The sequence below is a fragment of the Neomonachus schauinslandi genome, chromosome 9, assembly GCF_002201575.2.
Source record: "Neomonachus schauinslandi chromosome 9, ASM220157v2, whole genome shotgun sequence".
NCBI classification, from domain to species: Eukaryota; Metazoa; Chordata; class Mammalia; order Carnivora; family Phocidae; genus Neomonachus; species Neomonachus schauinslandi.
The window spans coordinates 83075235-83102536 of NC_058411.1; the positions used below are offsets into that span (position 1 = coordinate 83075235).

At 37.7% G+C, this 27302-nt stretch overlaps 2 protein-coding genes across 7 annotated transcripts in view; both read right to left on the reverse strand.

The window, feature by feature from the left end:
- VPS39 (VPS39 subunit of HOPS complex) overlaps positions 1-1051 on the reverse strand; it is a 48120-nt gene extending 47069 nt beyond the window's left edge. Inside the window, exon 1 of one of the 2 annotated variants that reach the window (XM_021695611.2) lies at positions 800-1051. In XM_021695611.2, the coding sequence (XP_021551286.1) occupies positions 800-872 (73 nt within the window). In that variant the 5' untranslated portion in view covers positions 873-1051. The remainder of the gene's footprint in view (positions 1-799) is intronic. The other variant, XM_044918369.1, reaches the window with a different exon arrangement.
- Positions 1052-2659: 1608 nt separating this feature from the next.
- The window catches only part of TMEM87A (transmembrane protein 87A), a 43928-nt gene continuing 19285 nt past the window's right edge, over positions 2660-27302 (reverse strand). Inside the window, exons 8-20 of one of the 5 annotated variants that reach the window (XM_021695624.1) lie at positions 23853-23914; positions 22900-23083; positions 21761-21860; positions 19618-19711; positions 18588-18659; positions 16043-16151; positions 15010-15068; positions 14140-14243; positions 9280-9353; positions 8803-8864; positions 7465-7520; positions 6914-6944; positions 2660-3905 (exon numbers count right to left, since the gene is read on the reverse strand). In XM_021695624.1, the coding sequence (XP_021551299.1) occupies positions 3864-3905; positions 6914-6944; positions 7465-7520; positions 8803-8864; positions 9280-9353; positions 14140-14243; positions 15010-15068; positions 16043-16151; positions 18588-18659; positions 19618-19711; positions 21761-21860; positions 22900-23083; positions 23853-23914 (1049 nt within the window). In that variant the 3' untranslated portion in view covers positions 2660-3863. Of the gene's footprint in view, positions 3906-6913; positions 6945-7464; positions 7521-8802; positions 8865-9279; positions 9354-14002; positions 14244-15009; positions 15069-16042; positions 16154-17898; positions 17968-18587; positions 18660-19617; positions 19712-21760; positions 21861-22899; positions 23084-23852; positions 23915-27302 lie in introns of those variants that run through there. The other 4 variants (XM_044918373.1, XM_021695625.2, XM_044918372.1 and 1 more) reach the window with 4 other exon arrangements.

Below are 27302 nucleotides of genomic sequence, written 5' to 3' on the forward strand. Positions count from 1 at the left end.
ATTTCTAGCAACTGGACATTAACAAGAAAGACTGAAATTATTTCTTTGGTCTTTCATGACTGTTATCAGACACAACCACTCTAAGAGCATAATGTTCATAATTAAGAGTCAAGGTTTAGACCCCTGAAACCATTTGTATTCTAGAGCATACAAGAGATGCCAGACCCTGCTTTCTGTACTGGCCAATCCCAAGAGGATTACACAAATTTTTAATAGGTTAGGTTTCATGACAGCCTCAAATGATGCTCTTCTACCTACATAGTTAGGTAGCTTGAGCACTTTGAACATAAGGCAATCAACCACTTGGCTAGACTGTTTAGAACAACAACCTGAGTTACCTACAGTAATGAGAAGTAAACGATGAGTGATCACTAAGGGAAAAAAGGCATATGGTGTTAACGCATTTAGTGCCCCCCAAACAGCGTTGCTTTTCATGTAGAAAACAACAGAATCATCTGGACAAGTCAGGCCCCGGGCAAGTTGAAAACTCCCCAGTGCCTGCCCCTCCAAACTGAAGACTTACTGGGAATCGAAAGGAGCCAAAGCTGAGCAGTCAATAAGAAAAGCTCTACCGAAAGCAAGAGTCGTACCTAAAATGACTGGGTCCCTGAGGATTGCCCAAACAGTCCCACTGCGCTCGCTGTCTACAATACTATGCCCTCCCTCATCCCAGGTTTCTTTCGGACAGAGTCCGACCGGAGTTCATACAGTCAGATGCCTGTCCACTTTCCCAGCCTTGTGAAAGGTTGGAACAGCTTCTGCGCTGACCCCGCCTCGGCCCCTCGGGCCCTCAGCTCACCCCAGGCAGCCAGACAGTCGATCTGCAGAGGCAGCTTTTCTAGTATTGGCACTGGCTCGAAGGCGTCGTGCATGGCGGCGAGCAGTCACCACAGCAGTCTCACCCGGAATGGGCCGGTCCGGTCCTGGGCCGGGAACCAGCCCAGTAAAAGGGCCAACCGTGAGGCTGGACCGAGACCCTAGCTACAGGCCTTACGACAACACAGCCATCAACACCGGACTTCCTTCCGGGCTAAACCCGCCTCTTCCGCAGAAGCCCCGCCCCTTCCGCCCCAGCGCCTTTGAGGGATGCGCCGGCGCTTGGGTCCCCGCCTTCCCCCGGGATCCAAGTCACGGAGCCAATTAGCGATATAGGATTTAACAAAAAAGGGGTAAAAAAATCTTCGACTGTTTCAGGCAGCGAATTTGGGCTTTGGCTTGCTAGCCAGGATGGTGATCTGCCATTTAGGAAATTAGCTGTGACGTATAAGAAAACAAAGCCTCTGGAGATTATCTGCAAAAAGATGGTAGTGTTCCGCACTAACCTAGCGTTGTGGGCGCTTAGCAATTCCTGACCCACTCTATAAACACCCAGTAAATGGTGGTTTTTGCATTACCATTATAATCTCAACCAGTTCAAGTATCTTACCCTTTTTTAAAGGTCGTTCTAGGGCAGTAGTTCTCAAAGTTGATCCCTACATCAGTAGCATCAACACCACCTGGGAACGTGTTAGAAATGCAGTCTCAGGCCTCATTCGTGCCCTACCGAATCAGAGTATCTGGAGTTGGGGGGTTCAGCAGTCTGTGTTTTAGTAAGTCCCCAAAGTGAGTCCATGCACTTTAAAATTTGAAAACCACCGCAATGAGGTGAATATGGCAACTCCACCCCCCCACTGCCCCCACAGGAAATAGGAGGTAAGTCATAAAAGTAAGCATTTGGATCTAAAGCAAAAAATGTTAATGAAAAAAGGGGTGAGTATATGATAAGAAGTAAAAAAAATGGCCTTGGTCAGTTTATTTATTACCCCCTCCTTCACTTCATTTTTATACAATGGCAGTTTCTTCACTTGTAAATTAGGATAGTTGTCCCATCTTTACCAAACGCTATGTCTGATAATCCGGTGAAATATTTTCAAAGTGTTAATACTAACACAAAAATTGCTAAATAAATCAAGTGTTGTGGCTGATTTTCACCACAGAAAATGAACACCTTGAAAATTCAGAATTGCCAGCTGCTGTCCTCGAAGGCCTAATACCTAATAGTTTCAGGCCCAAGGACTAAGAACATAATACTATAAATAATACTATAAATTACTTCAGAACCAGTTTTAAGAAATAATACACTATATCTAATCACAGTGACATAACCCATTAAGAGAAAACAGAATTATCAAGTCCCAGCCTACATAATTTACTATACACTCCTGCTTAGCACAATATGATTTTTTCCCTAGCCTTAAGTCAACATCTACCCACCGTCAGAAAATATTTGACCAACTATCTTGCTGCATTACAACTATTTTTCACTTGCTAAGTTTCAGTATGGAAGAACAGAAGCACACAATAGTACCAATAGCCTTTTGCTAGTGGGTTAACCTGAGAATATAGTCAGTTCTTCATATTGTTCCTTAGATATATTGCCCAGGTGATTTTTTTTTTTTTTAAATCACCACAGCAAACAGCTATAGAGAGATGTTAAATAAATGTAAACACTTTCACTATTTTATGAGTTAGTAAAGATTGCGGTCCTGCGGTCCCTGGTTTCACAATAAGACGATGTAGAACAAAAACCATGGAAGGAAAATTCCCACAAGAGTTTAGGAGGAAGAAGGGTCTTTAGAGGCAAGTCCGAAAAAAAATGAGGAAAATATATTAATTTTGTTAAGACTTTTTTATATTAAAAAGTGGCATGAACTTTCTACGTAGAACAAAAATCTTGGGAAGGCAAAATTGGACAAAACCATTAAAACAGAAATATAGTGCTTCAAATGAATCCCATCACCTTGTGATGTCTCTTATAAACAGTCTCTAAACCAACACCAGGTATAAGAACAGTCAATCCTAAAGAATGAGCAGCAGTCCAGGGCCTCCACACTACTTCATGCAGGAAAAACTGTTTCAATTAAGCCAGAAGGACCTGTTTCCTTTGTATTAGCTCCTGCTTAAGCATTACAGTTCCTTTAGCAGGGCGCTCACTCACAAGCACTTAGATGGAGTGCCTCTTTGCATCTAGTGCAACACCCAGTGAATGGCATGAAGGCAAACAAAGCATTGCCTAGGATTCTGCAATGCCGCCGCCCTTGGAGGCTTACAAAACAGTAGTTAAAAGTTCTGGAGTGTGCACCACATTGCCAGCAATGGGATGTGTCACAATAGCAGATGTCAAGAGTTAAGCTAATATTTCTCTCTAAAGTACATCTGAAATAGAAAAATCTTTAATATACACCATTTGTAAACAAAATTGCACTTGATTTTTTTTAAATGATCTGAATCATACTGTAACAGGTTTCTTTCTTGCACACTCTTCTTTTTGTTCTAAATCATCGATAGAACCATGGCTCCTTAACTCAGGATTCTTTTTGTCTCCAAACTACCTCTGCAAGAAGTCTTGGCTTCTCAGGAAATGGAAAAATAATTAACAATTTCCCATCACCTATGTAACTCCCTAAATAAATAAAAATTATAGGAAGTTGCTCCTGGAGATTACATATTATGGCGTTGATGTCATAGTTCTTTAGAAGATGTTAAACTTTTTAGTTTGATAGATTAAACAATTTAAACATTATAGAAGGCTCAGGAACAACACACATAAGTTGCATAAACATCCATGTCTGGGTGTGGGAAGAAAAGGGGCATCAATGTTGTAAATAAAACACTTGTAGATTTTTCTCATCCTATGAACTTGTTTTCAGTAAGATGTTCTCCTTGTTCTGACACCTCTCACCAGCTCCAATGCACAAAGGTCAAGGAACAGATCAGGTTTCACTGCCTCCTTTAATTCCATGGAGGAGTGTAGAAGATTAACACAGAAGCTGATCTCTTCCCAGATATTGCCCATCTTCAACTGCACATCTTCCCATTTTTTCTTACTCCATTTTGGACCTTTCAAAGTGTGTGATCATTCGTTCCTAAGGAAAAAAAAAGTTTTTTCTAAGCATTTTAAATGGTCTACATTCCAAATATCTTCTACAAAGATGACACACACACATTTCCCACAAGTACTTTTGCTTACGTCCATTAAACAGTTAGAAACGGTTCCTAACTGGGGTGCCTGGGTGGCTCAGCTGGTTAAGCATCCAACTCTTAATTTCAGCTCAGGTCATGATCTCAGGGCTGTGAGATCAAGCCCTACTTCAGGCTCCATACTGGGCGTGGAGCCTGCTTAGGATTCTCTCCCCACCCACCACCCCCCCCCCTCGCCACCACACCCCGCTTGCACTCTTAAAGAAAGAAAGAAAGAAAGAAAGAAAGAAAGAAAGAAAGGAAAGAAGGAAGGAAGGAAGGAAGGAAGGAAGGAAGGAAGGAAGGAAGGAAGGAAGGAAGGAAAGAAAGAAAGAAAGAAATGGTTCCTAACTATCTGTGAAGATTTTGAAACATAAGATGTCCAGGCCCCACCTAAGATTAACTGAATCAAAATCTCTAGGTTTCTGGACATTAAATCACAGATCAAAAGGAACTATGTATTTGAGTCAAAGAAAATGAATAAATAAATATCTACTTAAGATTAAACTTAAATGAAAATGTGTACCTCCTCTGATTCACGAATTTAACTTGAAGAAAAAGGATGTGGACAAAGATTTAGCCAGAAACATTTCTACTGCAAAACTCAAAATTTATGACAAAATAGTAGAAAGAATTAAATGTCCAAAGATATAGGACTGCATAAACAAAATTATGGTATATCCTTATAATGAAATATTACATATTCATTAAAATTACATTTAAAAAAAAGCTCTAGAGATTTGTTGTATACAACAACGTGCATATAGTTAACACTTTGCACTTAAGAATAATGAGGATGGTAGATTTTATGTATTTTCATAGTTTTTTTAAAAAAGCATGTTAAGGCAGAGCCTGGGTGGCTCAGTAGTTAAGCGTCTGCCTTAGGCTCAGGTCATGATCCCAGGGTCCTGGGATCGAGCCCGCATCGGGCTCCCTGCTCTGTGGGAAGCCTGCTTCTCCCTCTCCCACTCCCCCTGCTTGAGTTCCCTCTCTCGCTGTGTCTCTGTCAAATAAATGAATAAAATCTTAAAAATACCACCCAGGCACCCCAAAAATAAAAAGCATGTTAAGAGGCATCTGGGTGGCTCAGTCTGTTGAGCATCCAAATCTTGGTTTTGGCTTAGGTCACGATCTCTGGGGTCATGAGATTGAGCCCCATGTCAGGTTCTGCGCTCAATAGGGAATCTGCTTGAGATTCTCTCTCCCTCTCCCTCAGCCCCTCCCCCGACTCATGCTCTTTCTAAAAATAAGTAAATCTAAAAAAATTAAAAAATAAAAAGCAGGTTAAAAATTATGTCTGATTAGAAAATAGTACTTAGGGGTCCCTGGGTGGTTCAGTCGGTTAAGCGTCTGCCTTCGGATCAGGTCATGATCCCAGGGTCCTGGAATTGAGCCCCATGTTGGGCTCCCTGCTCAGTGGGGAGTCTGCTTCTCTCTCTCCCTCTGCCCCTCTCTCTCCCTCTGCCCGTCCCCCCCCACTCATGCTCACGAGCAAGCTCGTTCTCACTCTCTCAAATAAATAAAATCTTAAAACAGTATTTAGAGTATGCCATTTCAATTAAGAAAATTAATGTACTACCATTAAATTTCTTTTCTTATGTAATTTTTTTTACCTTAGAGTTAATATTTTTCATTTTTGTTTTGCTTCATTTGCTAAAAGTACATTATCACAAATTTATACTGAACTCTGACAGAACTGTAAATATATTTTCAAAATGATCAATTACATCAGCTAATCTAGCCTTTTCACTTTTTTTCTTAGAACTACTCCTCCTGAAGCTCTCTGGTCTGCTCCACTGTGGACTGGATGCCCTCCAAGACTGTTGCCCAGCTATCACTCTTGGAGTTTCTTACATCATCATCCTGGGAATTTATCCTTGCCTCTCTGTTGGACCCTTATTTCCTGGATCCCGAGTCTTTTTCTTTTTAGTTCTCTCATTTTGTAAAGAACACTTTCTACTACTTTTTTGAGACTGCACACATAGTATTTTATTTCCTGCATGACTAAAAACATCTTTATTTTACCCTCTTATCAACAGTTTAGGTGAATATACAATTCTAGGTTGAAAATAATTTTCCTTACAAATCAAAGACATTGTTCTATTGCAAAGTTGAGGCTGGAGAGTCTGATGCCATTTTGATTCCTGGTCCTTTAAAACTTGTTTCTCTTATAATTCATTTAAGTTCTTATTCAGTTCTTAAAAGGTTTTCACACAGGGAAATATGAACAGATGGGTGAAGTCAATACCACCAAAAATACTATAATAAACCTGTATTGCCATAAACAGCCCAACGGGGTTTTACATACTCAGCCTTCTCTGCCTGAAATATAGCGGTGGCTGGAGAGCTAAAGTCACAGGGAAGCCCCGAGGGCAAACTATTAGCAGACGCCCTCAAGAAGGAGATTTGGGAACTGCAGAATACACCATAGAAAGCAAAGTGTTACAAAGAAAGGTAAGTTTAATTCTGCATGATAGAGTTCTCAGTTATTTCAATGCACAGAACTGCTAAGGAATTTGACATTGTGTGCTACATCACACAGCAGGTCAGTGGGAAATGAACAATCATATTTTAGCAGCCAATCCAAAACAATGAGTTAAAATCAGGCAGATGCTTTCAAAGGGCTTTCTAAAATCAAGAGGGTCTAGAACAACCTAATATTCAGAACGAAAGACATGTCCTCCAGTCTGATCATGTAACTTAGGAAAAGAAATAGGGGACGTGTATAGAAATGAAACATTCTTGAATATTTGAGTTCTCATCTTAGTATTTCTATTCTCATCCTTTTTCAACTATACCAACTATAGTTTTTCAGGGCACTACTGAGTCAAATAAAATTCCCCTGAACAAAGGACCTATGATTTCCTATTAAATCATCAGACCCACAGTTTATGCACATGATTTGATTACTAACCTCATCTGAATCCAAAAGGGCTGGAAGTGCTCTACAGAGAGAAAAACACCAAAATGAACAACATAAAGTCATAAATAGTTCATAAAGGAAAGAATTATGAATACAATTTAAAGCCTTTTTTATAATTATCTAGGATCTACATCTTATTAATGGCTATTTCAGGGGAATAAAAGCATATACAAAAACAGAAGGTTACTGGAATTGTATAGAAAACAAACATGTTCTGCATTGTGACAAGGCCAATGTTTAATTAAAAACAGTCATGGGAAGGAACTAAAAAATTCCAAAGAATTCTCCCAGTGATTTTGGGAAGATGTATTACAGCTAAATCTTTCTAAGCAGAAATGTCATCTGAACAATCCTGATTACTTTTGGTTGTATATCATTTGTAATTTTTATTTAACATCTTTTTAACATTTTTAATATTCTTTAATTTAAATAATTTAATCTATAAGCATTCTCATTATCATATTCTTCAGCTCATTCACTTAAAATAATAAAAGCAAGACTAACTGAAATAGGATTCTCATGGTAATGATTCAAAAACTTACACATCTGTCACAGAAGAAGGAACATTCTCTTCTACCCACTTCAAATCATCTTCCTGCTGGGAACATAAATACCAGTTGTTACTAAAATGCCCCAAATAATACATGTCAAGTGAGGATATACAGAGGTCTCAAAATTTTTAAATTTAATCTTTTGGGCATTCTGAAGGAGTCTACTCACACAACAAATGGGACTGCTAATAATTTTCAAAACTATATAGTCCAATACGTTAAAAAACTATGTCAGTGAGATATAAAATGATATCTTTAAATGCTTTCTTCTCAGTGGTCTAATACCTAAGAATTTGCCTCATATAAGTTTTGCTCCTTAAAAATGAGTTTAATTCGGGCGCCTGGGTGGCTCAGTTGGTTAAGCAACTGCCTTCGGCTCAGGTCATGATCCTGGAGTCCCAGAACTGAGTCCCGCATCGGGCTCCCTGCTCAGCAGGGAGTCTGCTTCTCCCTCTGACCCTCCCCACCTCATGCTCTTTCTCCCTATCTCATTCTCTCTCTCAAATAAATAAATAAAATCTTTAAAAAAGAAAAAAGACTATTTCATTGTTTAAAAAAAAAAAAAAAAGAGTTTAATTCTAAAGCCCTTAATGTAGACTGCATGTAACGTTTTAAAACAAAACAAAACAAAAAACTGCTGAATGAAAAAAAATCTTGGGGGTGCCTGGGTGGTCAGTCATTAAGTGTCTGCCTTTGGCTCAGGTCATGATTCCAGGGTCCTGGGATCGAGCCCCACACAGGGCTCCCTACTCAGCGGGAAGCCTGCTTCTCCCTCTCCCACTCCCCCTGCTTCTGTTCCCTCTCTCACTGGGTCTCTCTCTCTCAAATAAATAAATAAAATCTTCAAAAAAAAAATACTGATCTTTAACTACAAAAAACACCTTAGGATATTAAAAGGACTATAACTTGCACTAATGAAAACAATTAAATAGAACCATCAGACTAGGGACGCCTGCCTGGGTGGCTCAGTCAGTTAAGCGTCTGCCTTTGGCTCAGGTCATGATCCCAGAGTCCTGGGATCGAGTCCCACATTGGGTTCCTTGCTCAGCAGGGAGCCTGCTTCTACCTCTGCCTGCCACTCCCCCTGCTTGTGCTCTCTCTCTCTGACAAATAAATAAAATCTTAAAAAAAAAAAAAGAACCATCAGACTAGTCTGGTACCTTTTCAGGACACAACAGCAAACCATCTAGTTAAAAATTACTAGGTCTTAGAATCACTTGCTGTTTTTAAAAATGTAAATATAATATATATTAAAAGATCTTTTTATAAAGCAAGCTTAGTTAGAGCACAGATTTAAAAAATCATTAAGGCCTGTACATAATTACTTACCACTTTGTTTACTTTACTATTTCCATTTGGTTCTTGTTTAGTACTTCTCATTTTCATTCCTTCTGTAAAGGGAAAACAAAGTAGATGGGTTAAGTATATTAATAGACCAGCAATGATTTCAAACATGAATTCACAACATTAAGTTTACTGAAACTGAATTATATAACAATGTTTCTCCATCTTTATGCTAGAAAGTTCCAAGCCAGATTTTCAGCTCCTCTGGTAAGCAAACTGGACATTTAATGTGCAATTATTTACTGAATTTACCACAGCTTCACCTGAAAATTTATACCCTTATTTTTGCTGTCCCCTAATACACCACAGACCAAACTGAGACACAACTGTAAAACGACTGTAAAATAATAAACTATATCCAAGTATCCTGATTTGGATACCCACAAACCGTTATACTTGCTCTACTCTATTTCTAAAAAACAGAAAATAATATTTAAAGCACAAATAAAATTTTAACACTACCAAAGCTTTCTTTTAGCATAGGTTCTTTTTGTTCATCCTCTTCCTCTTCCTCAGACAATGGTGAAAAGGCAAACCTGACCGAACAAAGATAGAACAGAAGGAAAAAACTTAGAAAACTACAAAAAATGCTCCACTAACTAGATTTTACAGGCCTTACTACTGAAACTGCAATGAGTCATTCATAAAATTATTTCAGTGAAAGCAAAATAATTCTTCCCCTTCAGAAAGCTCTTGATTGCCTAAACGCGCAAGAGAAGCAGGACAGCATCACACTGATGAGTACAGGCTCAGCCACGTGCTACTTATGACTTGAGACAAGTTACTTACTCTCTGTACCTCAGTTTTCTCATCTGAAAATCGGGATAATGAAACACTACTCACAGAGGTGTCTTGAAAAAAGTAAACAAATCATTTAAAAAAATGCTTAGAACAATACCTCACACATAGTAAGCATTTATAAGCATATAAAATCACACAGAGGGAAGTAAATACTCATGTAATTTAAAATCTCAGACTTTGAATTCGTAGTTAAGAGACACAAGTCCTGACCTTTTATGTACCAGGTAATTTTAAAATCTCAGTTTCCAAGTGGGGAGCTGAGAAGATGAAGGCCTCATCTTAAAATACCTTTCCTTTACAACTTCGAAGAGATTCAGCTGCCAGACAGGTAATTCTTTTACATATTTTTTTAAATTTTTATTTATTTGAGAGAGAGAAAGAAAGCAGGGGGAGGGGCAGAGGGAGAGAATCTTTCAAGCAGACTCCCCACTGAGCATGGAGTCCATACATGGGGCTCAATCCCAGGACCCTGAGATCACAACCTAAGTCAAAACCAAGAGTCGGGATACTCAACCGAATGAGCCACCCAGGTACCCCCAGATAGGTAACTCTTAGAAAGCTTTAGCTTTGAACTCACTCTGTACTTACTGTTGCCTATTATCTTCATTCTACCTTGTTTTTAAAACTCCCTTTCATGAATTAAAAAAAACAAAACGTAACTCTTTAAAAACTAGGAATAGGGACGCCTGGGTGCCTCATTTGGTTAAGCATCTGCCTTTGGCTCAGGTCATGATCCCAGGATCCTGGGATGGGAGCCCCGCACCAGGCTCCTTGTTCAGCGGGGTGCCTGCTTCTGCCCCTCCCCCTGCTTGTACTCTCTCTCAAATAAATAAAATCTTAAAAAAAAAAAAAAAGCTAGGAATAACAGGGAACACACCCATAACCTATTAAAGAATAACTAGCAAGAATTAACAGTAGATGCCAAAGTTAATGATACCTGAGAAGCACTTACTTTAAAGTCAGAATAAGATAAGGAGGCCCACTCTCAATGCCTCAATTCAGTATTATACAGGAGGGCCTAGCTAACGTAAGAAACAGCAATGAGGCAGCAGTATTATTTGGAAAAGAAGGAATAACAATCAATCTACTTGGAAAACCTAGAAATTATCAGAATTAAGAAGACAGAGACACCTGGGTGGCTCATCAGTTGGGCGTCTACCTTCAGCTGGGGTCATGATCCCAGGGTTCTGGGATCGAGTCCCACATCAGACTCCTTGCTCAGCAGGGAACCTGCTTCTCCCCTCTGCCTGCTACTCCCCCTGCTTATGGTTGCACTCTCTTGCTCGCTCTCTCTTTAACAAATAAATAAAATTTAAAAAAAAAGAACTAAGAAGACAATGTAGGAGGGTTGATGGGTATGATAAATATATAAAAATCAATAGCATTCAAAGGCTCCTGGCTGGCTCAGCCCAACAGAGCATGTGATATATGCCCTCCTCCCAAGGGGGGAGGGCATATACCAAGACTTAAGAAGAAACTAAGATAAGCATACTACTGATGCAGGATCAGAGGGATAGAAGAAAAACAGAGAACCCAGAGCCAAACAATTCTTGATGAATAAAAGTTCAACTGTGAAATTTTGAAAAAATTATAGAATAACTTTAGACTTCACCTCAAGCCAGGAAAAAGTTTCTTAAACAAGACACAAAATATACATACATGAAGGGGAAAAAAAAAAAAAAAAAGACAAATTTGACTCCATACTTTCAAGTTTTTCTATGACCAAAAACACCATTAAAATGTCCAAAGATAATCAACAACTAGAAGAAAATACCTGGAATGCTTAGAACAAAATACTGGAATCTAGGTCCGACTGCCTGTAGCCTCCCTGAGGCATTCAGGGGCCATGTTTGTAGTCAGCACTGTGCTTCCCAGATAAGATTCCATCAGCTTGTGATAGACGATGAAACAAATAAACAATTTTCTAAATCTTTTTTTTAAGATTTTATTTATTTGAGAGAGAAAGAGAGAGCGAGAGGACGAGAGCAGGATTGAAGAGGTTCCAGGAGAGTTCACCCAGGATGATTTAGCAGATGATGATGTCATGTTACTAGATGCTTGGGAACAGATTTTTATTTGGGTCGGCAAAGATGCCAATGAAGTTGAGAGAACAGAATCTCTGAAGTCTGCCAAAATGTATCTTGAGACAGATCCTCTGGAAGAGACAAGAGGATGCCAATTGTCATCGTAAAGCAGGGCCATGAGCCAGCCACATTCACAGGCTGGTTCCTGGGCTGGGATTCCAGAAGGTGGTAAACTGGTTTTTGTAGGAAAAAAACAAATATTTTGGAGCCACTGTCCCATTGCTGTTTTGAGGGGAAGAAAGGTTTTTTGGTTTGTTTGGTTTTAGAAAATTAACTGGCCCTATGACTATTTTTTAATGCCTACTATTGGTTTGAAATTCTTTTTAAACTAGAATTTTCTTATGTTAGTATTTTAAAATAACCTGAAGGAAATTTTTGTTATGGACCAATGTTAACTCTGCTGGAAACTGACTTATATCTTTTTATATGACCTTTTTTTTTTTTTTTTAAAGATTTTATTTATTTATTTGAGACAGAGAGAATGAGAGACAGAGAGCATGAGAGGGAGGAGGGTCAGAGGGAGAAGCAGACTCCCTGCCGAGCAGGGAGCCCGATGCGGGACTCGATCCCGGGGCTCCAGGATCATGACCTGAGCCGAAGGCAGTCGCTTAACCAACTGAGCCACCCAGGCGCCCTTTATATGACCTTTTAAAAGTGAAAAGCTGCACGTAATCTAGGGGAGTTCATCAGGGAATTTTATAATTCAAGAAACTTCAGCCAAACTTGTTCTTTAATATGCCAGAGAAGTAAGCCATAATGCCTTTGAGGTTATTCTCCTTTCCATGTGCTGTGTTCAAAAGAATTGTATATTTGCAGTGAGGTTTATGTTAAGATGGTTTAAAAGTTTGTTGTTATTTTCCTTCTTCAGCCAATGTGACTCTGATACCATTCACTCCTAAGCATCTTTTTCTGAGTAATTTTACCATTTTTGCCTTTTTAAAAGCCTTTGAAATAACAGCTTTTTCATGACAAAATAATTACAGTCTTATCCAGTTGGATGTATGTATTTGACAGTACATGTTTAATACCACAAAGGTTATGTATGAAAAAATTCACTAATGCTGTCTTTCATCATTAAAATGCATCTCTTTTGGAAAAAAAAAAAAATACTGGAATCTAAAATATATAAGGAATTCCTACAAATCAATACAAAAATGATCAACAAGCTGATAAAAAAAAATTCAGATATTAAAAATTGATTGACAGGAGAACTAAATGACCAGTAAACACATAAAAGCCATAAAAAGTAATTCAGCCTTAAATGCAACATTTTAAAAATAACAGTGAATATCTCCTCTATCAGATGTGCAAAAATTAAATAATGGGAATATAGGAGGGAAGAGAACTCCTCTCGTACAACTGTTAGTACATATGCAATTTGCTTCAGGTTTTTTTTTAATGCAATCTGACTTTAATACTTTAAAAATTACAAATGTGCATGACCTTCACCCCAACAGTCCCAAGCCTACTCTATTTTTCTTTTTTTAGTTTTTAAAGAACACAAACATTAAATGTATAATAAAAAGGCTACTTTCATGGGATAAAATGGTATCACTTATTTTCTAAGCCTTTTATTGGTATGTCTGATTATAAAATTAGCTGTTCAGTTATGCTACCTCATCCTTTTCCTCCTTGGTAATATGGGTGGGTAATATAAGCTCTTAACTGTCTAAACACAAAGGGGAGGGCATGCCAAAGACATGGATGTACAGAAAAGAAAGACAGCCAATTCCTAAATAATTGAGATTTGCCAATAGCTGAACAAAGCAAATTCACATATAAATTTTTAATTCCAAAGTCTGCCACATAAATTTTCATTTTACCCTATTGTTATGAAGTGAGCTGGGCTACTGGCTATAAAAATTGTTCTTTCCTTCCTGACACTGGACAGGTGAGACTCTCATTATAAGTATCACTATCTATCTACTTCCCTTCTTTATTCATATACATACATATTATCAGATGTCAGAATTTAAAAATACCTCATATCAGGTGGTTCAATTCCCTCTTATTATATGAAGAGGAAACTAAGGCCCAGGCTAATGAAAAGAGGCACCATGACAAAACTCACAATGCAAAAAGGAGAGCTGGACAGGAACCCCATTCACTGAATTCCAGACCCAGTGAATATTTTTTTTTTTAAGATTTTATTTATTTGACAGAGAGAGTGCAAGTAGGCAGAGAGGCAGGCAGAGGGAGAGGGGGAAGCAGACCCTCCACTGAGCAGGGAGCCCAACGTGGGGCTCGATCCCAGGACGCTGGGATCATGACCTGAGCCAAAGGCAGCCACTTAACTGACTGAGCCACCCAGGTGCCCCTCAGTGAATATTCTTTACACTATCTGACACAGCCATGACACTGTCACCCATTCAATCACCCCTAACAGATGACATGGCCATTCAATGGTTAGCGATATAAATAAGAAGTGTCCAAGAACCTCTGGTTGTTTGCAGATGGTCGCCAGAGAACCATGATGACGAAGAGGATCATGGAGAACAGCAACCGCCAGATGGCGTCATCTACCCAAAGCTCCCGCCAATCCTACCAAAAGGGGGAGAAGTACATTTTTATACATAATCTTAACTCTTCACAAAGCCCTTGGCATAGAACAAGAATCAATTATTTATTCCTTCAACTTACATTTACTAGGAGCCTGCTATGTGCTAGGCACTGTGCTAAGTGCTAGGAATAAAAAATAAATGAACACTGTTTCTTCCCTGGTAGTGTTTATTGTTGCTAAAGAAAAGGCACAACTGAATGGAGCACTTTATTAATGCTTCATTATAGCTCTGAGAATCTTTAGGGAAGGATTTTTATACAAGGTAAGAGAAAGTAACATGTTGTTACTTTTTATAGTTTTCATTTTTGTTTATTTATTTTTAACAGCTTCCAAAGAAATGCTACTGGGCAGTCTCTGTGCTCCTATCTTAAGTACATGGCTTCTGTTCAGATTAGCATTATTCATACATACTTAACGTTTAGGACTCTGGACTTCTTGTTAATAATTTTTAGTTAAGGCAAGACTGGGTTATGAAAAACTGTGATATCCTTTATAATGTTCTCCCCAATACTGGGATATACAGTCAGTCCTTTCTCTCCCACTGTCTGCCAAAAAACCCACAAAACAAACCTACCATATCAAGCTCTGTGATAATACAGAATACTTATGAGGAGGAAAGCATTTCTAACCCTCAGAGTGGAGCTAGCCCTAATTTCTTAAAAGGTGTGAACCTTACCACTGTCATTAACATCACTGTGTATGTATAAAACAGTACACTATTCATAAATGCATGTGCTTATAACTCACCGACTGACAAGTCACTATCCTGAACTTCATGGTTGTCCAGATGATAAACACAATAGATGCTAACAGGAAATGAAAAACCTGGTCAGAGTATGAATGTTAGTTTATATCCCCAATTATTTATCTGATTCTCATCAAGTGGAATCAAACACATCCCTAACTCCCAATATATCACAATCATTCTCTCTCATTTATTTTAACACGTTTATTCAACACAAATTTACTTAACTGCTATAAGCAAGGCACACAATGCGTACTCTTGCCAACCCTTTCTGTACTTAAAGAATAGTTTTATTTATCATCTGGCTACTTTGGCAACCCTCAGAAGTGGAAAAGAAGGTATTAGAAACATGTCTTTTTCCAGCATTATCAATAATATGATTGTTTTCCCTTTCTTCATCTTTAGTAACTAAACGTTAATATTTCTTTGCCTGGTCAGATGGAAAAAAAGGTTGATAAAATGACTGTAAGACAAACAGAATTATTGGTCCCAATCATAGGCCAGACCTCCCTAATCCTGGTACACAAGCCAAAAGGCAGGCAAATTAGCCTATGTGGGCTATAGTCTATCCTAATGTATATGCATAACGTATATGTTACGCATGTTTAATGACATATGTAAAGGCAATATAATAGCAACATACACTGATCTAAAATCTATATAAAATTCTGTATTTATTTCAATAAAACCAAATAAGCAAATATTAATGTCTTCTAAAAGAAATCTGAACACATATGACCCTAATGCTAACTTGCCTCAAAAAAAAAAAAGTCTCAGAATGGAGATAGGAAAGGGATATACCAAGAGTTAAAATTATATGTAATCAATTTCCAGCTATTAAAATAAGTGGTTGTCAAACTTTTTTGAACCAAAGACCCCTTCGAGAACTTGACAAAAGTGCAAGACCCCTTCCCTAAGTGAAACACACAAAACTTTCTATGTAATTTTAGAAAGCCCATCTCTGGCCTCTCAGGTTAAAAATCTTTGTTCTAAAGGAAATGCATTTAAACAGCAGGAAGCAAGTCCCCAACTTACCTGCCACTGCCAAGATAAGCGTGTTGGTAAAATGTCGGTACAAAGAGAGTTTTACAATGTTCCTCCGAAGTTTTAACAGCTTCATTGTTTGAGTCAAGCTAATAAATATGTGTTTGCAGGTCAAGGAAATCAACATTCAGAAAAAACAGTAAGCTAGTAAATTAATCCTTACATTTCTTTAAGGATCTGGGGTCATACTGACAGAGCCATGGACGCCAGGTCTTACAGCTCTCACTCTCAACTTTACAAACACTCCAGGCCCACCATGATTAGTAAGAAACTCTTCATTTTCAATGACACTTAAAGAGAGGACAGAACCAGGATAAAATGAGAATACAAAAGACAAGAAAAAAGAAGAGAAGAAAAATATAAAGGAGAAATAAAGATAGGAAACTTTCTAGAGAAACAAAGAAAAAGAAGCAAATGGAAGAAAATGAAATAAAAATGAGTAAGAGGCAAAACAACAGGAGTTAGCATCATCTCCTTTCTTCTTGTAAGGCAGTGGCTCTGTTCTCACTGTCCTAGCTAATCCAGTCTAGAGTCTTACATTCATGCCTACAACCTCCCAGAGTTCTACACTCAGTCCCTTTGTGCCATGCTAAGGAGGAACCTGCCATCACTGAGCTATCCTGAATTAAAAGGACTAGACAATTACAATTGCCTGAGAATCCCAGGCAGTTAGGCTCTAAAAGCAACAACTCTCTACTTTCAAGTCATTATCTCAAGTATAAACTGCTGCACAAAGATAGGGAAGATCTAATGACTACTATAGGCATTTATCTGCTATCTTATGTTCAACTTTCAGAATGAGGGGCAGATATGAAAGCAAGTGAGCTGGAGCTCACTCATGCCCTTTAACAGAGCCCTCACTGCTACCTAATTATTGGGTCATCTTCTTGTATGGTCCAGTCTCTCTCCTTACTCCTCTCAATATGCATAGTAGAGATTCACAAAGATAGTGACCCAGAAAAGCTTTGGCCATTTGGACGCAGGACATTTCAATTTCAAACATTTTTGATACATGAAAATCCCCTCAAATTCACAAAATTACTATTTTATTTACACTCAGCCTTTTATAATAGTCACAGTTCATCAGGACAATAATACTGCACAATTGTACATAGGACCAAATAACACAAAAACCAAAATAAATTTTTAAAAATCTCCAAAAGATAAAAGTCCAAAAACCTGAATCCTTCATCCAACAGGCCAAGTCCCTAAATAAACAAATGTTTACTCTTGAAAAGCAGGAAGAAAAGATTATTCAAATAGAAACTTGTTTGTTAGCTGCTGGTTGACTTTTCCTGTAAATGAAATAAGATTTATTTCAAAGAGTAAAGTCTTCAAATAATCCCAAGTCGCTTCTGAATGAGGGTATAAAACACTTACCCTGTAAGGGTTAAAATCTGCTCAATCTACTTAGAATTTTTCAAACAACCTCAAATAGTATAGTTCCTGAAACCATATTTTAAGAATCAAAATATTTACATAATTTTCAAAGCATTTAAGAACTGCCGAAGCTGAAAGAAACAGTAGGACCACAGCAGCCAGTGATTCTAACACGAAGTGAGGTACACAAATAAATCCAAAATCGAAGTGAAATACTCATTTAAAAAAAGGCCAGAAGCTTTTATCTTATTCTCAGTCTGCAGTCACCAACTTTTGATGAAATTTTTAAAATTAAAAACAAAATAACTGCTTACCTGAGCCCCCAGGTTGTTAGAATGAAAATACCCTATTCCCCAAAGTAAGGAGTAATCAACGAAACTGGCAAAAACCACTTGCAGAAAGATCAATGGAAACCCAACTCCAAGGAGAAAATGGGCCGCCATCAAACAAGCCAATGAGAAGGATATCCACCAGCACAGGGCAGTGTCTAGGAAAGCCAAGGGGATAAAGGCCAAGGAAGCAAGATCAGTCTGGGCCTGCAGACAAAGAAAAAGAGGTGGTGAAAAAGAGATGTCTAGAGAGCACAGAGAAGAAACCAGCAAATGACTCTGCATTTACATAATCATCTAGAATGATTCTGCATTCGAACTGAAAGAAAATAAGGAATAATACTTTGTACCTACATCATTCTTCCCTTCTGACAATCGATCACATAGAATACACAGCTATAAGCATTTCATACAAACTATTGATCACAATCTCAATACAATAAAACATGCTGCTAACTAATACAAGGCAACCACCACAGAGCTCCTAGCATGGCAAGTAAGGTCGTCCATGTTAAGAAGTGACCACACTGAAAAGTCGTGGTGTTACAAGCCCCCATCCCATCCTATCATCTCCCATCATTGTGATTTTGGCTACAAGTCTAATAAGAACCTTCTCATATTTCAAAGTACTGCAGCATTAATACACAATTTTAATTTCCAGAATTATAATACAATATAATTCTACAAATAAGAGCACACCCCAAAATAAAATGTAAGGCAAATATCTGTCCCAAAAACTATGCTGCTTGTTTCACGAGTTTATACATATAAGGTGCTATTTATATAACCGTGATTACCCAAACACCAGGGCATTATTGAAAGGATATCCATAAAATAATACAGGCATCAACTGCTGAGAGGGCCAGGTTTACAAACAGAGCCAAGGGATAAGAAAAATACTACAGCAGCAGAAAGAAAATGAAATTGACAGAGGGTTAAAGTTGCTAAAAGTTGAAGGAAATCACATAGAGGACAGTGTGATCTGAAAAACAAATATGTATCCATAAAATGTTTTATTTAAGGGGCAATTTATTACAAAACTTATTGAGCTCAGTAAGTCAAGTTTACAGCATTTACCACCTTGAATCTAATGGGTGATTACTGAGAGTGATTTTTAAATAAGTAACTACTGGAATGACCAGTTCTTCACATTAATCCAGCTTTAAGATAAATTGCTTTATCATTTTTATTTAGTGCTTTGGTTTCCCTCCCTGACAAAGGGTATGATTTTATAATTTCTCAAGAATGATGTGAAACAATTAGCCGCATTTTAGAAAAGCCTTTGAAACCCAAGTGCTGGTTAAACAAAGAGCACTCTCACTTTAAAACAAAAAATAGAGGGTGCCTGGGTGGCGCAGTCAGTTGAGCATCTGACACTTGGTTTTGGCTCAGGTCCTAATCTCAGGGTTGTGAGATGGAGCCCCATATCAGGCTCCAAGCTCAGCGGAGTCTGCATGGGATTCTCTCTCCTTCTCCCTCTGCCCCTCCCCAACAAGCGTGCACGCATGCACTCTCTCTCAAATAAACAAATAAATCTTGAAAAAAGTAGATTATTGAGCAAGATTACAATCTTTGCCACTTAATACAAGAATGAGAGCCCACTTTCTGGGAGGAGGAAATGAGTAGCAATTTGGGGACAGGCGGGAAAGCATTCATTCCTGGTCACACATTAAACTTATAAAGTTCTAATAGATTAAAAAGAAAATTTGAATTGTACATACATTTTGAAAATCAGAATTAAAGGTGATTTAGAAGAAAAAGTAAAGAAGCCCACAGACATTTCCAATTCACCCTCTCAAGACAAAAACAATGTATCTGAACTGACCATATACAACACTTAGATTAAGCAGTACTGACCCCAGTAACTCTGAGGACCCCTTCCATGCCAGAGAACAAAAGATAGAGGGCTCCTGCTACCACAACTTTGTGAAGAGTGACTCCAAGGCGAGGCCTAAACAGGAAGCAAAGAAAGAGTTGAGTACCAATGTCACAAACTCCAAAATAAGTAATAGCAACTCAAGTTAATTAAAATACAGGCCAACAACTTAACAGAGATAAGTCAGACATACTTGATCCACATGAGAAAAAAAAACTCAGAAGAACATATGGTCTTAAACCAAGCTAATACTAGAACTTTAGATCTGGTCCCTAGTTACTATATTAAAAAAAAAAACAAAAAACAAAAAAAACCCTCTTTAATAGAGAATTCTGAAACATTCAATGGTATAATGAACCCCTCTATACCATCATCCAGTTCCAATAATCACTAAGCTATAGCCAACTGTGCCTCATGCAAACCCCATCCACTTCCTATCCTCCCATATTATCTTCAAGCAAATCCTAGATAGCATACCTTTTATTTGTATATATTTCAGCCTATGTTTTTAACCAGTAAGGACTTTTTAAAAACATAACCACAATTCCATTATCAAATCTAAAAGTTATAACAATATAAGCAAATACCCTACTGCAACTCATTAGATAAACTGTACATTTGTAAGCTCAGAATCCAACAAAATATGAAGTCTTTCAAGCACCTTCTGCTTGAAGAAAAAGTCTTGAATCCTTGACATTCAAAATGCCATTCAATCAGAATCTGCATTTTAACAAGATCTCCAGGTGATTCATTAGTGCACTGTAAGTTTGAGATGCACTGCCATAAATCATGTCTACTTATGTCTAAGTAATATTTGTTCTTGTATTTTTTGTCATATGCTAGCAAAGCTCCATATGGGCAAGGATTTTTCTCCCCACTGGTTACCTTAGAAACCTAGGCCACGCCCTGGCATATAGGAAGCATTCAAATATTTGTGAAATGAATTAAACAATTTAAAAAATGAAACCCACCCCATCCCCCTAATCCCACTGAAAACAAAACTCCTTTAAATGAATAAATTTAAAAAATTAAAACCCATTTCTTTAATACCACTTAAAGCAAGACTCCTCGAAATAACTGTCTATACCTGGCTAGGTCCAATTCCTCTGCTTCTATTCTTTCTTGAAATCACTCGAGTCAAGCTTTTATCCTAGCACTTCATCAACACCATCTTATTAAGGTCACTTATATCTTCCATGTAGTTCAACCCAATAGTCATCATTTAACCCTCTGGACACAATCACTCCCTCCGTGAAACAGTCTTTGGGTTTACCTCTCACCACAACAGTCCTTCTCAAATTCCTCTAATTCTGTTTCATCTCATTGAATTCTAAATAACTGAAAATGTTCAAGGGCTCCATCCTCTGACCTCTTGTCTATATACACTTACTTCCTCAGTGATTGCATCCCACTCTCATGGCTTTAAGTAAACAGCTATATTCTGATGACTCCCAAATTCATATCTCTATCCTACTCTCTCCCCTTTATTGCCCCATTTGGTTATCTAACTGAACTCCTAATCTTGCCTCTACTCCAAACTTATTCCACCTAAGATGCTCCTGAACTTATAAATTCCATCCTTTCGGGGCGCCTGGGTGGCTCAGTCGTTAAGCGTCTGCCTTCGGCTCAGGTCATGATCCCAGAGTCCTGGGATCGAGCCCCGTGCATCGTGCTCCCTGCTTGGCAGGAAGCCTGCTTCTCCCTCTCCCATTCCCCCTGCTTGTGTTCCTTCTCTCGCTATGTCTCTGTCACATAAATAATTAAATCTTAAAAAAATAATAATAATAATAATAATTTTCAGACTTTCAGAGTAACTCTCACAAAAAATGTGATTTCAAAAACATTTGGGAAGATTAAAAGTAACTAAGTTCACTCTAAAAGTTTGATGTTTTAATGTCATTCACTACATTGCAGACTTTGCTGCATATGCTCGAGTTCTCAGAAGTGAAATAAAACACTTAACATTTTCTAGCTTTTGCAAATCTACAAAATTTTAGATACCTGTCTTACTGCAGAACTATTTCTTATATCAATTCTTTCAAAATTACAATGGGATCCTGCAATACTGTTTCAATTTAATCAGTGTTTTAATATGTCCTTTCCATATAAAAAGTTAATACTTACTTAACTATGCCATATCCCAGGCTGACTATGATGACCAGGGTTCGAGCCAGTGAGCGTTTAACTGCTGAAAGCAGCTCTGCAAGGATCAGGGCACCTTGAACTATGAGAAAGAAGAAAGAGGGAAAGAGTGCTATAATCTAGGTTTGGGAAAAGGCGTGACTCCAGAACCAGAATGTGGATCTAGATAACTAATGCTCTTCAGAATAACCACTGGAATTAGTCCTGTTCAAAGAAAAATACCTCTCCTGCAATTCTTGTAAGTACACAAGCTGATTTCACTTACCTTGCTCATGTGAATAGCAATCTGGGTGCACTCAAATCACCTTCCCTCCCCAACCCCACTTCACTAAAACCTCAACAGAATACCTCACCTACATGGACAGTTTATAACACCTACGGAACTTTTCCCCCATTTTTAAAAACTGGGGAATACACATTGAAAAAATATACATACACTGAAAAGCACAAAACACAAACACATGCAGTTTTCAAATTATTTTCACATCTACTATTTTCAAGCCTTTTCAAAGATAGGGAAAGCTCTAATCAGTAATCTTACAACAATAACCATTAACAATTAAATGGTCTGAGGAGAGAGAGCCAAAGCTAATCACAAAAAACTTCAGTACAATATAATTTCTGTCATTACCTGTTTACTTTAGTGAACCATAAGCACCCTTCTATTTTCTTGGTATTACTATATTTTACCAATTCTTAGAGGCACTTCTCCCTCATATTTTAAAATCTCTGAAATCATAGTAGATCTTATCATCAATGACATCTTACTATTAAGTTGGTAGTATTTATTTCCCTCCTTAGGGGTATAATATAATAATGGTGCCTTAAAAACCAATGGCAATTGAGATTCAATGATGGTGATAATCTTACCCAAAATGGCCACTACTGTTGTTAACTTGTGTGGATGTATTTCAGTACAATCACTCTTAAATCACTGAACCCGTAAGTTATGAGATCAAAAACAAAAGTTACAATCATAGTGATTATGCTTAGCTTATTATTACTTAATAATAATTAAGTAACTGAAAAGTTAAACCCACTTAATGACTGTTGACCTGAGGAAAACTCACGTCTTACCTGCCGATCATTCACAGACGGGGAAACATTTTTTGGTTACATACCTGATTCTCCTTTGTATCGGATATTCTGAAATTCTGCATAGAAGACAGCTTTCTCAAGCATTCCCAGGAAGATGACAGCACCAATCCAAAACTGAATTCTTAGGAGATCTCTCCAATAGCAGGCAGACCACGCCAGCCACAGAACACCAAACAGGACATATACAATACACATCACCATGAAAAACTGTCATCCAAATGGGTAAGAAATAAAAAGGAGGATTAGGGCCAAGAGCCAATTTAGAATTAATACATAGTCTTAAACTATATAAAAAAATATGTATTCTACCTACTTTAAGAATAATTATTTTATTTCTTTGAAGTTCAATACTACCACAAAAAAATTATCTCCTCTTGCACAGAGAGAAACTACCTAAGGACCTATCATTAAGAGTAACTGTTCTTCTGCATTAAAAGTGCCTTTTCATTACATAAATGAAGAGAACACTTAAAGAGGAAAAAAAGACATGGCAGGGTTAGGATACATCTGAAGGCAATGAAACACAATGTGGGAAAACTATGAAAGGCAAAAGAAGAAAGAAATGAACAAAGGAAATCTGAAAACAGAGTAAGACTATTCCCATGGACACAGACATACACACAACCTAAGTGTCATCATTTAGTTACTTTAAATGTGATCAGAAACTACAGGGTGGTAAGAAGTGCCCCACTCTGGATTCTAGAAAGAATGTGTGATCTGAAATTATCTTTGAGGTACTTTCCAATTCTGAAATTCCTCAAGTCATCAACCTCTTCATTCTACAGATGAGATGAGGTACAGAGTGATTCACTGACACTCTCAAGGTCATATTTTAGTAAGAAGTACGAAACTACAAAGCAGTCTTTTCTGAATTGTTCAGGAACAATTCTTCAAAGAAAAATATTGCCACAAAACATGGACAATCTTTCAAGCTAAACTCGTGTAATGTTAAGGTTAAGAATGTAAGTCCACTTACAATCATCAAGGGATATTCTTCAAGCGTGAGGTATTCATAGGGACCCTTCACTTCAACAGTCACTGCCAAAACACAGTCCTCAGAATTAATGTAAAGGATGCAGAAATTAAACAAAAACACTGCATAAAATTCGTCTGATGAAATTAATGAAAAGTCCACCGGGTTATTTACTTTTAACCATTTCAATTCTGGTGATTAATACATTTATAGAGCACTCTGAAATTCCTGAGGTGTTCTCATGGTTCATGCTGCGTCCTGCACAGGCCTCCATGCCTCTGCTCCCAGTTCCCAGACACACATCCTGTAAAGACTAGATTGAAGGTATTTCCTCCACAAACCCCAACTGGAACCACAGCCCAGCTCCTCTAAATTCCAAACACATCTCATACATACTTTTCTTACAACACATCATTAATGTGCTTTGAAAAATAAAGGATTTCATTCCTTCATTCTGCTATCCTCTTTGTCTTCTATCTATCCCTACCTATATTTTCCTATTTATTACTTTATTTACCTACTTCAATTTTATGTGACTTTGCTACATTAATGTATCATTTGCAGAAAATACTTTTTTTTTAAGATTTTTATTTGACAGAGAGAGGGAGCAAAAACAAGCAGGGGGAGTGGGAGAGGGAGAAGCAGGCTCCCCACTGAGCAGGGAGCCCAACGTGGGGCTCGATCCCAGGACCACTGGATCATGACCTGAGCCGAAGGTAGCCGCTTAACTGACTGAGCCACCCAGGCACCCCTCATTTTCAGAAAATACTTAATAACAACAAAGTGGTTTATTTTTACAAAGTATTTAATAACAAGAATCTGAAAGACAGATTTGCCTTACTGAAGCAAAACTATTGACTTTTAAAATTGTAATTGATAAAGCTATTTTAGGTCTGATTTGATACTTATGTGAGAAGTGTTAGTCTGTGAAGACAGACTAATAATTGCCTATTCTACAAAAATTTCCTAGTTTTTACCAAGCAAAAAAGACATGCCATTATTAAAAGTAAACCAACAACAACAAAAAAGTAAACCAGGTCCAACATTCGTATGAACAAAAGGAGCACCCCATAATAGCAATCATAAAAACTTTAAGCACACTGGTTATTAAACCTATACCTTCTTAATTTAATAAAACAGCAAATCAAATAATTAGTGAATATTTATATATCCTTTGCTTATTCTACGTCAGGGGTCAGCAAAATACAGCACATGGGCAAATTTGGTCGCCCACTTTTTATAAATAAAGTTTCATTGGAAAACAGCCACATCCATTCACTTACATATTATCTATGGTTGCATTCACACAACAATGGCAGAGTTGGGTAGGTGTAGTAGAGACAACATTTATTATCTGGCTCTTTAAGAAAATTTGGCTAACCCTTGCTCTATGTTAACATATAAAATACATTTACTAAGCACTTACTATGTGACACACACTACAGAAAACAGAGGAGATAAAAAGATGAATAAGATGTCTTCCACCATCTAGTGGATTACCTGATAGAAGGGAGAGAAAGTAGGAAAGCAAGACAGAGAACTGCCTCTCTGAGCCAGACCTAGAAGGATGAGTGTGTATTTCCCAGGACAAAGTAAAAAGCCATCTGGGCAGAAGAAATAACATGAACAAAGACAGGTGTGAAAATGCATGATATATATTTAAAGAACATGTAGTCTGAGACTGCACCTAGTAGCAAAAGGTAAACTGGGACAAGCTGCAGAGTTTTATAAGCCTTGCTGTACAAGGTGGACATTTTACAGGCAATGGGGAGACATTAAGGTCTTAATGAAGGCAAAAAAGATGATAAAACTGTTCCAGAGAATTCTAGGAATTTCACATGGCATAGTTAAGTCCATGCTTTAAAGTACCTTCTTCTTGGGGCACCTGGGTGGCTCAGTCGGTTAAGCATCTGCCTTTGGCTCAGGTTATGATCCCTGGATCCTGGGATCGAGTCCTGCTTTGGGCTCCCTGCTCAGCGGGGAGTCTGCTTCTGCCTCTCCCCTCCACCCCCCCCAACTCATGCTTTCTCTCTCGTGCTTGCTCTAATAAATAAATAAAATCTTTTTAAAAAAAAATAAATAAAAATAAAGTACCTTCTTCTTAGCTCCAAGCAATAGATGGATAAAACAAAACAAAATAAGGACATAAGCTCAAAAACAAGATAAATACCTCCAAATATCAAAACTGAACAAAAGCTCAGAACAGTTTAAGAGGCTGAAGCTATGGTCATGTTTGACTCTGGGCCTGAAAAGCAAGCTATGGTAGTTGGGAGTGCATTTCCTATGGGATCACCAAAACTAGTAGGATTCTAAGGAAAAGGAGGAGCAGAGCCAGATTTGATGCATGAAGAGGCTGAAGTGGAATGGAATAGGGCTTCTTTTCCATCCTTTTCAAAGAAAGAAGGTTGAAAGTAAATGTTGGCAACTACTGCGTTAGACTAGTACTCTTTAGAAAGCTATGGGCCTAGAAATACAGGATACATATACATCTTGGGTCCAGAAACTGTGCAGGGCCACCCGCTGGTTTACCTAGAACTGCTATATCCCATAGAACTATAGAGCATAAAACCCATTTCTGGATTGGGAATTAAAAGCATTCAATGCAACAATCTATAAAAAAATTTTTTTTTTAATTAAGTCAAAAGAAATAATGAAATAGAAAAGAAAGATACAGTTGGGAAAACTAACAAAAGCTGGTTCACTGGGATAAAAATAGAGCAAAATACAATTCTACAAAGATTTTTTTAAGAAGTTGAAAGGGAAGATAAAAGCAATATTAAGAATGAAAAAGCTGCAGATACAGATTTTTTGGTAAAGAAGTACTATTCATAACTTTATGCCAATAAAATGTGAAATCTTGAATGACAGGACAGTTTCTCAAAAACAAAAAAAACACTGACTCAAGTAAAAACAGAATAACTAAAAAAACTTATTACTATTAAAGAAAATTAATCAGTCATTAAAATCTATGTAAGGGAGGGAAAAAAAGAACATCAGGCCAAAACACTATCGTAAGTTCTACAAAACATTCAAAAAATGGATAATCCTACCCATACAAAAACTACTCCACAGAATTTTATAAATAGGGGACATTCTCCAATTCATTGAATAAGACCAGCATAACCTGGATGCCAAAACCCATAGATGACAGTATGAGAAAAGAAAATTATAGGCCAATCTTACTATGAACAAAACTTCCAAATAAAATCCTGTAAAACACAAGTCAGCTATGTATATATGTATATGAGTGTGTGTTTGTGTATCAAGACCAAATACTGGCATCTCAGAAATTCAAGAATGGGTTTTTTAAAATTTTTTTAAAGATTTTATTTAGTTTATTTCAGAGAGAGAGAGGGAACATGAGCAAGAAAGGGGCAGAGGGAGAAGGAGAAGCAGAGTCCCCGCTGAGGAGGGAACCCAACACTGGGCTCGATCCCAGGGACCTGGGCTGAA